The 12,750-nt window shown below is 30.5% G+C and overlaps 1 protein-coding gene across 4 annotated transcripts in view; it reads right to left on the bottom strand.

The window, feature by feature from the left end:
* The window catches only part of LOC148628658 (suppression of tumorigenicity 18 protein-like), a 28,710-nt gene that overhangs the window by 9,248 nt on the left and 6,712 nt on the right, over positions 1-12,750 (bottom strand). For 3 of the 4 annotated variants that reach the window (XM_088591766.1, XM_088591785.1, XM_088591775.1), the window contains exons 3-13: positions 8,689-8,749; positions 7,423-7,451; positions 6,955-6,994; positions 6,618-6,699; positions 4,713-5,563; positions 4,334-4,444; positions 3,876-3,903; positions 3,600-3,662; positions 2,877-2,944; positions 1,460-1,594; positions 212-584 (exon numbers count right to left, since the gene is read on the bottom strand). In XM_088591766.1, coding sequence (XP_088447892.1) covers positions 212-584; positions 1,460-1,594; positions 2,877-2,944; positions 3,600-3,662; positions 3,876-3,903; positions 4,334-4,444; positions 4,713-5,563; positions 6,618-6,699; positions 6,955-6,994; positions 7,423-7,451; positions 8,689-8,749 — 1,841 coding nt within the window. Of the gene's footprint in view, positions 1-211; positions 585-1,459; positions 1,595-2,876; positions 2,945-3,599; positions 3,663-3,875; positions 3,904-4,333; positions 4,445-4,712; positions 5,564-6,617; positions 6,700-6,954; positions 6,995-7,422; positions 7,452-8,688; positions 8,750-9,408; positions 9,552-12,750 lie in introns of those variants that run through there. The other variant, XM_088591793.1, reaches the window with a different exon arrangement.

The raw sequence follows: 12,750 nt of genomic DNA, 5'->3' as shown, positions 1-12,750 counted from the left end.
ATTTTTTATTCAGGTGTTTCCCTGTTGAATCAATGTATATCCTGGTGGTAATTGAAAAGTTTGACCCCCACTTTGAAATAAAATAGGTTTAGGTTGCTGGTTAACATTAACATTTTGCTGTAATGCTGTTGTCAATACAGTTCCATGAGTTTGAGGTTGAGATTGTCTGATGGCAGAAATTGGATAAGGTATTGTTACTGTAGTTACAGACCTAGTGAACTGCAAGTTTCCGTCTTTTTGCTGACCAATGACATTGCTGATGGTGGCCGATGATAAATTTGCTGGACTGACAATATGTGATGAAGAAACACTACTTTCTGAACAAGATGAAGTGCTACGGGCAAGTTTTGGCTTAAAACTAGGACGTCTTAAAATGTTTGGCCTATCACTCAGATCTTTCTTCGGTTTTTGCACAGGTGTTGCTGCCTGCTCCTGAGCTCTTGACACCGCTAAATCAGGTCGACTGTATTTTTCAAGTTCTTTGGCAAGATTGCCTCTGGGGGTTGATGTTGAGACAACTGAATCAGATCCCTGTAATTCGAGCTGTTTGGTGAGTATCATTGGCCGAAGACTTCTATCTGATGCTAAAATACAAACACATCACACAAAACCTAATTTCATAGCAACAGAAAAAGCAATGTTATCTAGATAATAATATTTGTTCTCTACTAGGTGTATAAACATTTCAAAGACAGTGAAATCTGTATAAACAAACCCCTTTTGGACTAAATTTGTCTGGCCTATATATAGGACTTTAAAAAGGGTCTAGTTTAGACAGGTTTTCAGATTATTCAGGTTTCAGTTTAGACAGGTTTCACTGTATCACTGACATTAACATATTAACTCTTTCTAAACATATTTTCAAACATTAAAATAGCAAAAATGATTCACTAAGAAAAAGATTTGACCAAATTATTCTGATGTGACGTAACTATATTTTTCTTCTTATCTTCCATTAACATAATATGGTACATGTATTACTTAATTATTTATTGAAATTTCATGCAAATTCTGAAGAAAGCTACAGCAAATGACAACCTATTAAATCAACCTTCCTTCACCTATTTATAAAATGGTGTTGATGAAACTAACAGCATGGCCAAAGTTCAGAAGTTGTAAAAATGCAACTGCCTAAGTGACTACAATAACTTTAGACTAGAACAAAACTGAGATTCTTTTAAGAAGACGAAATTTGCTTTTAATTGTTTGTAGGAAACTATTTTTAGTCACTTTGAGAATCAATCTGAGCATGAGGTCAAATTTCCATGAAGACAAATAAGTATTTAACCAACAAACTGATTTTTAAAAATGAGCTAAAAATATCCTGCTAACCAATAAATTGCAAGACACCAAGAACATAGGAAGCCATAATACAAAATCACCTAACGGAAATGAATAGCAATATTGGACATAATTTAACTTCAAACTTTGGCCTAAATACACAAGCATAAGTACACACCACTAGCAGGAACTGCAGGTGAGGAGGCGGAATTAGACTTCTGGGCAGCAAGGCGAATCAGTTCTTTTTCATTGCATGCGGCTAGGACCGCCTTACTGGGGTCATCTTCTTTGGGAAGCAGTACTAAATGAAGACCTACCAAACCAAAAATAAAAAGAAATGTAACTAAATACAACAACATTGAAATTCATGCAAGACAATATCATTTGGATACTACTTTGTGGGATGCAAATTTAAAAATGTATTTATCTCATTTTAGCATACAAAATATTTTATCTCTGATTTCTTTTAGATAAAGATGAAAAGGCATACAAGAAGTTGAATGCTTACAAACAACCTGAAAATATCACATCCCTCAAAATAATCCAACATACCTATAGCAATGAGAATCAATGAAAATGAATTGTTTTAGTTTAATGTTCAGATACATGTTCATGCAGAGTCAGAGGTAGCCTTTAATTCATAGTGTAGCACCCCTTTATCTTTAGGTACCCCCATTTTACTGGAACACTGCCACTATTTAAACAATTTTATAGGCACGTAATATTTACATTTTTGTTTAACATGACTGATCTGAACATTCTAACTATTACTTGTAAATGTTGGATGGAATGAGTTTGGTTGCCTAAAATGTTTTGTGTTGAGAAAAATAAACTGAAGCAGCTTCAAGCTCTAAGCAAAAAGTAAACATGTTGAATCCTTCGGTCTATTAAAAAAACAAAAAAACAAAACCAAAAAAAAAAACCAAAATCCAAGCTATGTGCATTTTATTTTTACTTAGGTCAAAATCCCAACCCCTTGATTCACATACATGATATACATCTGGTTTAAAATATGGTGCATAGAAATTATTTTTAGATGTATAATCTTTTTTTATTACAACACCAAACTTTCTTACCAACTGGAACAAAGGGTGCTAAAATTCATAGTTAAAGTATAATCCTATGATTAAGATTTCTAAATTTATGTTGAATGTTGACCCAAAATATTGCTAACTATTAAATCAGTAAAACTCATTTGAGGGGAGAACATTACAATCAGAGCCCTATCCAGGGATTTCACAGGTTGTGCATCTGATTGATATAAAAGTAGAAAACTAAAAACTATAAGGAAATTTGCATACTAAGAGAACAAGCATTTTCAAACCCATCTATCTCAAATAAGTAGTATTGAGTGTAAAGAATTGTTGCTTGTCTATATAATAACTATAGTATAGTCAATCATTATGAAATGAAATATTATTATGGGAGACAACTCATTTTAAAAAGTAAACTTAAAGTTGGTGCTATATTTATGCTAAGAGTATAAGTACTTAAATTTCAAGAATCCTATCCTAGAAATAAAAAGAAGTGCCTAAACTCCCTGGCCAACTCCTTTATTACATTTGCACAGTCAAAGTGCAAATAAAACAACTTACCAGGTTTCTTTGCCTGTTGTGTTGTTGTGACAAGTTTACCCATGGCTGCTATTGGACATCCTGATACACTGAAAAACCATGAAGTTTATCACAATGATAAATTGGCTTCTAAATATTTTTCGTAAGCTTAAAATGACACTAACAGGTATTGGCACATCACATTTTATTGGCAGATACATGAAGATAATTAAAATTCACCTATATAAAATATCAAGCAAGTTTGTTAGAGACAAATATAATAGGGGAATTAAAATCTACATCATATAATCTGGCTTTCATCTATAGCATCAAAGTACATATGTTCAGTCTTCGAATTTAGCCAGGGGCCCAGTGGCCTAGGCCCCTAAAATTATGTTCTTAGGGAGCCAGATGGACTTCCAAAAATTTTGGGGTATTGTAGTGTTCTGTTTATTTTTGGGTTCTTAGACATATCTAAATAGTCTGAATCAAATGAGCAATTGTTGTTATATAATTTCATTTTAACAGGATATTCTTATTACTAGACATAGATTTAAATGATTTAGGAATTTTTTTTGGGCCACTGAAAAAATCATTCAGACTTTTTTTGTAACTTTGGAAGTCCGAATGGCTTCTGTCTGAAAAAGTTAACAGTGAAGACTGTATGTTAATCGTAGTATTTTTCTTCCTTATAGAAGAATCTTTCATAAGAAAAGTAAAACATCTATTCATTAAAACTGATTCGTCTGTAAAGATTGTTCTTACCTTCTATGGGTGCTACGGTTACTGTTAACATGCCCCTTTCCACTACATCCTGGTGTCGGACACCTACCAATAAAAAAAATAATTTAAAAATTATAAATATCAATTTTTTATTGGTTTTTGTTTGGTTAGATTATTCTGATATAGTTCTTTTATACACATGTAAAAATCTACCTTAACTATTAAAATATGTATCATATATGTAAAAATCATAAAAAATCCAAACTTTTTGGTACATGAACAGAACTACATGTATATGTGAAACCATTCCCTACTCACCTGGTCAAACTTTCATGCATAGCCACCACTACAAAGATAAAATATGGAAATTAAAATATGTTTGTCTCAAATCATATTCTAAACTTTAAAACATTTTGTATACCACAAAAAAGTCATTACATTTTAAATCATATTTTATCATTATACAATTATGGTTACATCTGTTTCCCTAGAAATACTGTATATCATGAAGTAATTCTTTACTGTTTATAGTAAAAATGGCATATGATTTTGGCTGGAAATTGTCCCTTATTTTTTATAATGGACTTCAACAAAGACTCACCTGTAAATATCTCATAAACCCAACTTTCACTTCATTTTTATTACTGAAAACATTGTTATCTTGCATTCTGAAGGGTTTTCAAACTCTTTTTTTTGTGCAAGAGTTACACAAGAACTATTAATTGTCTGCTTTGCATATGTTTTAGACAGAACTGTATGTAATTTCATGCTCTTACCTTCAGGGGGAGCTGTGCTTTTCTTAGGACATCCAGACAGACTTCGGTGATGAGAGTACAACCCAGTAATATGTCCTGTCCCATCACATCCTGGAGTTGGACACTTGACATCTGCAATGGTAACAACTCGTGATCCAAAAAGGCATATGCAATAACAACATGGACCCTGTGTAGGTGGCAATAGTTCATACATTTTTAGAAGAATCTTTATTGAAGAAAATAATTTCTCCCTGATTGTAAACAAATTGTTTTTCTTTAAATAATTACAATAGCCACTTACAATACACTTACTCATCAAAGGTACCAGGTAATTTAAATACATACTGAATTTTACATACAATACAATTTATGTCAATAAATTGAAGATTGAATTTTATACCTTTATTTTCTTCTGTTTGGTCTTCCTTTGAAAACTCTTCCTTTGTTTCTTCTTTGTTAATTGATTCAATATCTTCTTGTACATTTTCCTGTGAAGTACTCTCTGTACTAGGAGCACTCCACTCTGCTACTACCTGGAATTCACTTTCACCTTGAATTTCATTACTGATATCTTGCACATCTGGACTTTCAGTATTAGGATTTTCACTTTTGGACAGATCAAGGTGTTCAATTACAATATGAGATGGATGAGCTGTGTCTATTTCACTTGTTGAATTTGGTGACTGGTCAATTTCACTAGTGGCAACAATGTGCATGACTTCTGAATCAGTTTGTATATTACTACTTAGTTCTAAAACATCCATTGGTTCAACAAGTGATTGCTCATTTTCCACAGATTGTTGTGGTGGTTCTTCTATCTGGACATTATCACACTGTTCAGGAATGTTTTCCTGGTTGTCAGCACTGACAGAAGTTGTAACGATTTTTTCTCCTTTCTCATTAACAAGGATAATTTGCTGTACTTCTGAATTGCTTATGTTTTCTGTGTCTTCTGACAGTCGCTGAATCGCCTGTTCTGCCTCTTTGAAATACACAGGCTCAACAACAGTCATGCTTGGTTGATTTTCATTGTCATTGTCTTCTATGTTTCCCATGGAAACAGAAGCAACATTCTTCTGTTCAACTGTCTGTAATTCAGAATTAGAATCTTCATCCCCAAGTTTAACATCGAGACTTTTAATGTTGCCATCTTCATCAGTCTTTTCAAAACTGATTGAGGTGGGAGTGGATTTCACAGTTGTAGTCTGTGTCATATTCTTTTTACTGGCAGCTACAGGGCAACTTTGCAAACTATAAAAAAGGGAGAAAGTACTTCTTAAATGATTCAACTGTAACATGTATATTACACAACTAAAGTCTTTCATGCAGAAATATTTGACAATTTTACAAAACCCGATCTATATAATAAGGTTGAACAACTCAATGGCAATAAGTAACCTGCAATTCCAAGAGCAGTAATGGGGTTTTCAAATTTTTTTATGGCTGCATTAATGAACTAAAAATCAAAGTGGTACACCCCAAAATGTGTAACACATACCTGTACCAAAATCACTATATAGCCAATTTTTCTGTTAATATTAGGAATGTAATACTTAAACTTGGTCCTAAGGTTCTGAATGATGTTTTAAATTAATTGAAGTTAAAAGTATTTGAAAACATTTTAACATTTTCAAACTCAGTCAATTTCATGTTCTCAAAAGTCCCGAAATGTGTAACTGGAAGTTACTATACCAAACTAATAATTGACTATTTCTCACTTTCTATTCTGAATTTTATGTTTTTTTAAAACATTCAGAGGTAAAACCTTTACTTTTAGAACTTGGATAAAGTTTTGAAAGATTCGATATGGTTAAAAAAAGGTCAGAGTTTTAATTCTATATCATACTGTAGCATGAATCCCCGTACCAGCAAAGAACGGATATGATCTTATCAAGAATGAGAAAGAAAGTCTTATAAATAGAATCTAATGCGATTTTAATATGCATGTATCACCCTTGAACATTTCAATAATATTATGGTGTTCTAATGTGAAATAAATAAATAATAAAACTGTACAAATCACAAAACAAAACGGACTTTGGGTACAGAAATTTGGGGTTACACATTTCGGTACTTTTAAATAATAAAAATTGAATAAAGGTCAAATTTTTGAAAAATATTTTAAAAATCCTTGATTCAAGCCTAGTCATCATACCATTTTGTAAATGTGTACAAATTATCAGCTGGAAATATCATGTATTAATGTATTTTGGGTACAGGTTTACACATTTCAGTATGTACCAATCAAAGTACTTATAAAAAAAAATGAGAGACTGTAAATTTCTTAAAGTCTTTACATACATACCTCCGATGCCTAGCATATTTTCCAGACACATGACCAAGCCCATTGCATCCTGGGAAAGGACAAAATCCATCTGATACTGCATCTACATGTTAAAATAAGATGAAGAATGAAAGTTTTATTCTTTGAAGTCAACTGCTATAAGTAAAAGAAACAGAAAAAAAACTTTCCCTTTCAAATACAATATATTTACTTACAAAAAAAAAAATTATACATGAACTGTGAAAGAACTATTTTTCATTGGGTACTCAAAATTTTTATGACCACTGATTGGTCAAACCATGAATTCAAATGTCTTTAAATACATCTTTGTAATTTTATTTCATGAAGGCATACTTACCTTGTTTCATTTTGGCCAATTTACTTTCAAATCCATCACTCTGAAAAGAAAGACCACAATACATATACATCCAATACCTTAATATGAGCCCTAAGAATCCCTTGATTTTGTGTAAAACAAAATACCATGAGTCTTCTCATAAAATCAAGATGCCTATGGTTATAATGTTTATAATGTTTCACATATAATATCACTGCTATAGATCATCTGAAATCTGACAATGACTATTAGATATTGCCAAAAAAACCAAAAAATTATAATAATGATAATATAAATTTCCGGTATATCAAATTAAACTTTTAATACATGTATGATGGAATGTCTGACATAACATTTATTTTTTTTTTCCACACATTCTTATTTTGACCAATTGCACAACTAAATTATTTTCCAACATGAATTCTGAAACATTTCTCCTAAACTCTTATGAAATTTAAATGGTTGCTAACTCTCGGAAAGTTAATTTACCTTTATCAGATCTTTTGTATCAACTGTACCTAAAATAAAAGTAATGGAAAATATAAAACTAACAGACCAAAAACACTGGGGCAAGACAGTGACCCTTTTCACAAAAAATCGTAAGAGTAAAATTAGTCGTAAGTTATGACGTCACAATACTTTTATTTACCATGACGTCAAAACTTACAACTAATTTTACACTTACGATTTTTTGTGAAAAGGACCACAGGTTTTTCAAGGTTATACCATATATTTCTATATGTGTATTAAATACATTTTGATCATGGTAAAAAACCAAATATACTTATCTATAATACATGTATTTTTGACCATATGGTCAAAATTTTGAATCCATCCCAGGTTAGAGACTTATTCTCTGTCTATAAAGTTGCTCATGTTTAGAAAAATAACATATCATTTAAAGAAATTTAAAGAAGAATTAAAACCAAAAAAAAAAAAAAAAAACTGAATAGGTTAATACTAAATCTGTCGTAAAATAGAAGGCTTTGTTATATAAGTCATAGCAAAAATCTTTTAAAATTTTATAAAAGCTACGAAGAAAAATGATTACTAAAACTTAAAGCAGTTCAGTTAGTTTTCATAAATGGCACATCAAGTTAAATATCAGCATTTGTTCAGTAAAAAAAGAAAAAAAAAATATATAGGCTCCTAATATCTAAAATTTTAGGTACTATATTGTTATGCAAGTATTCAAATGTATTTATTCAATGATAATTTGTTTCTTAATACCATATGTTGTTCTTAATTTAAGACAGCTGTGCCACAAGGGTGACAGTTGTACATTTCAATCAATGAAGTGTGAAAAAATAATACAATGAACTACACACCTTTTATAATATCTCACATGTTATCAAATATTGAACAACACATAAGAGCACCTATCACTTATTTAATACACAAAAATAAAACCAACAAAATCATTATTGATCAAATTTACACTAAAACAAAAACAAAACAAACAAACAAAAAAAATAAATAAAACAAAACAACCACACAACTCACATTATCAAAAAATTACTTTTCCATTAAAATTACATGTTATTTACTATTTTCACATGTATAAGAAACTAATACATTTACATGTACATGCAGGGCAATAATAATTTCCCAAACTGACAAACTCTAAGCAATAATTAAACATGTTATAATTATCCTTATTCATATTTATCCACTCTAACCAACAGCACATCTTCATATTAACATAAATCAATAGATATAATCCTAAAATTTAAAAGACTAAAAGTTTGAACTTACTTTTTCTTTTGTTTGTCATTTTCTCTTTGTCCCCACCTGTCCCTCTGGTCTTGTCGGAACTCTACAAATGCAACAGAAAAATCAATTTCAGATCGTGACATTCCTGCTAAGGTTAATGAATCACAACGTTCCAACAGATTATAACCATTCTTCGTCTTCATTAACTAAAGCTACAACTTTCATGGAAAAAAATCAATACCCACATTTTCAAGATTTGTCAAAAAAGTGCCATTCTTTCCAAATTTGGTCATTTAAATACTATGAAATTCCTTTAACACCATATAGCCATATTTCCAAGTCAAGTTTTCAAAGACTAACTCCATTTCAAAACTTTTCTTGAACAGTCTGCTGTGTGTAACAAGTCTTGTCTACAAGTTCAGCCATATTGGTCGGTGAAGGAATCTTTCAGCATCCTTATTAACATAAAACTTAAAGAAAAGTTGAAATTAACTGCCTTAAACAAAGTAAAACAAAGAAAAACTGCTTCAATTGAAAATAACTAGCATGAATATATCAAACTTTTACTCTTTAACACTAACAAACACTTTATCAAACAAAAGTAATTGATTTTATTCCTTTTCCAATAACATCATTAACGGTATAAATTATGTTCTGAGTTCCAAGGACTTCATGGACTTTCTAAATCAAGTTCTAAATTCTCAAAAACAACATAAAGTACCAAAACAAGTAATTCTAAGACAAAACAAGACAAAACTTTACCTTAACAACCATCAAAAACTTTCCGTAGAAACTCCAAGAAGTAAAAATAAACAAAACTATAACTCTTCAAACAATGGAAGCAGGAGATGTCATCCCTAGGAAAAAATCAATTATCATAATATTGCATCTGTCTTTTGGATCAGTGGTTTTGTCATCCGAATAAACTAATCTGATTGGTTAAACTTCACGAATACTAATGAGTGTGAAATATTAACGGTAGTATAAGGGAATACTTCTGAGCAGATGTTTTAGACATAATTGATATGGATTAAATGGGAGATGGGGTGTAGAACACTATTGTAACAAAGAGAACTACCTGTAATTACAAAACTTTTGTTTGCTTTAGTCAATACCATTACTTGTCAAAATCAATACTTGATCTTTAACAGGTTGATATTTGGATAAAAACTGACAAAATACAGAAAAAGTTATGAAACTTTTATGTATAATTAACAAAGCAACAAATTATTTTTTTTTAGATATATTGGTCACTACGTCGAAGATTCAATACATGTACAATCAAGTTTGTTAAAAAAAAGCACCTGCATTTAATTCTCATTTTCCTATTTCTTTTAGTCCCTATTCTTCACAAATAATTTGGAAACTCAAATAATTTTTTAACTGTGCACTTGTTATTTTTCAAAATTAAGGTTTTTTTATAAAACAGAAAATGAAATGTTATGCACTAGTTCCTTTATCATCATGACATTACGGAAACTTTAAAGGAAAGATATAAAATACAATAACTTCTTCAAAGACTTTTGAACATATTCTAGGGAAGTTAATGAAGTTTATCAGTCATTAATGTATCAACCTCATCTATTTATCTAATAATGGTGGCCATTAATTCCTGTTATAATACCTATCAATAAAATGATAGCTCCGAGACTTATTGCCATGGCAACGGAAAACAAATTATTCACCTGAGAAATCTATTGGTTTATGTACAGGTGTATTAGAAACTTTTACCTTTTAAACTTTAAATTAATCAAATATTGATGATGTATGGAACAGAGTTGTAATACACACACTTAACCTGAACTTCAGATCTGGCATTTGAAACTTTCATGCAGTTTATTTAGTGAGAACAATAGATTTTATTTTGCTCTTTGTTAAATTACCATAAAACATGATGACTTTATACCTTCTATCCAATACTGTACTGTGAAAGAAACCTGACTGATGACATATGACCAAAAAGACGTACTTAACTTCTTTAAAATCAAATCTTTAAAATATAAACATTTACTAGTACACTATTTTATTGATTATTTTTTTTAATATGAACTTAGACTTAATTAACTTGTCAATGTACAGAAAAAATATCAAGTTACATTATGACTTTCCTCTAATCCTGGAGTTTTAACTAGAATCTTTTGATTTCAAACATTTTGGTTGTCTCAATATGAGAAAAGGACTAGACAAAATTTAAGTTTAAGATTTTTTTTATACATGTTTATGTAAATATGATTTAACAGAGAAGCATAGAAGATTATGCTTAAAGAATCAGGTTGACCCAAACTCACCTAGAATAACAATAAATGTATCATAAGCAGCTATCTAATTTTAATGCATTACAGATCTTTCAATAAAGAGTAGAGAGGTGAAACCAAGGTTAACTACTGACTTCCTTTAAAACTATGCATGTTCTAAAATAATCATTACCAGGTAGTCACTCTTCAATATTCATACTAAGAATCAACAGATATATAAAATAAGTTAAAACCAAGGACTTCAAAACTATGTATACTTTAAAATAATCATTACCTGGTACTGTAAAAGTATTATTGTTTATGGGGTACCAATTTTTGTGGTTTTTGTGGGTAATCCTAACCATGAAATTTGGTTCAAAATGAAAAGTAGATTTCCATTGATGTGCATACTCAAAACATCAAAACCATGAATTCAAGAACCCACAAACTTGTGTTTCTTCCCTGATTCATGAAAATTGGTATCCACAAAATAAAATAATCAACATCTTTTTTGTCACAAATATACTCCTTATTCCCAACAACAGAACCTTCTCTATTGTAAGCTACAGTGTTATTCATACAGATTTATGTAAATGCTCCAAACAGACTGATAATGCTGTTCTTCTTTCATGTAATAAGTAATACATATACAAGTCACAAGGTAACACATTTAAAGACCTTTAAAATACTTATCTACTAACAAGATGATATACGACATTTGACCTCTGCTAATTACATAAGTACAGAGCTCACATGAACCATAATAATAATGGAAACTCTAATTTCATGACAAATTCAATTCTTTCATTTATTAAAAAAAACAAGGAAGGAATAAATCCCTGAAGAAAGTCCCTCCGTAATTATTCAATTTTTAATATCCACACACTATAATAATGTCTTTTTCTCATCTTAAGGAACTTAGATTTTCTTCCAAAGCCAGCTATTGATTTCTCTGCCTAGTTTGAAAAGTTGCAAAAATCAATAGGCGGTGGCAGAAACTCTAGAACTAATCGAGACCTCACATCAATGTTTCTCTCCTTTCTAGTTTTTCCTGTAGAACTTTTGTGGAAAGATATGTTAGTGCTGTAAAAACCAATATTGAGGTTGCTAATTTCCTGTGACCTTTTTTATTACTTTATAGGTTGTAATGAAGAGAAATCTCAAAGGTAATTCAAAACCGTTGATTTTATAAATGGCAAAAAAAGAAACCACAAAAAAACAAAATAAATAAAATGCCAGGTCTAGAGAAATAAAAACTATATTCTCATAAATATTAATAGAATACTTCACATTAGTAAATAGTTTTGGGTGGGCCTGGATGCGCAGCTGCCCTTTTTTATGGGTTCTGTAAGTATACCACATAATTCTGTCAATTTTCCCAAAATAGATCTGCATGTATGATGTATCTTCAAATTTGCCACTAACTTGCTTTTTTTTAAAATTTCTTTTCAAATATAGTCAGGGTTTTATAACATTCCCCTACATCACTACCTGACTAGAGTGTAATGGGGTTTTGTAAACATGAATATACATGTAATCCTCACTATATTATTTTAATTTGAAAGAATGCACATCATATGCTAACTCACTTTCATTCTCTCATGCTCAAGATACAATCATTCTATGATACATACATTTGTGTACATTACAATTTACAACTTGAAATAAAAAAAGACGAAATATACTGTCTTGTATTTTAAAGTCCAATAAACACATTTTAGTTATCAAATATCTGAAATATTTCTAATAGGGGCCCATATATCCTCAGATTTATGCAAAACATTATTTTTCTTGGCAATAAAATGTTAAATGCAATAGTAATGTCGAATTCTTTGCTTCAAACCAACAATGTTAGGCAGTAACTTGCTTG

This window comes from Perna viridis, chromosome 1 (genome assembly GCF_037379345.1).
Source record: "Perna viridis isolate PV_CMFRI_1.1 ecotype Kerala chromosome 1, ASM3737934v1, whole genome shotgun sequence".
Lineage (NCBI taxonomy): Eukaryota > Metazoa > Mollusca > Bivalvia > Mytilida > Mytilidae > Perna > Perna viridis.
Note: the sequence above shows the minus strand (reverse complement) of the source record. Positions and strands in the feature narration are given on the sequence as shown.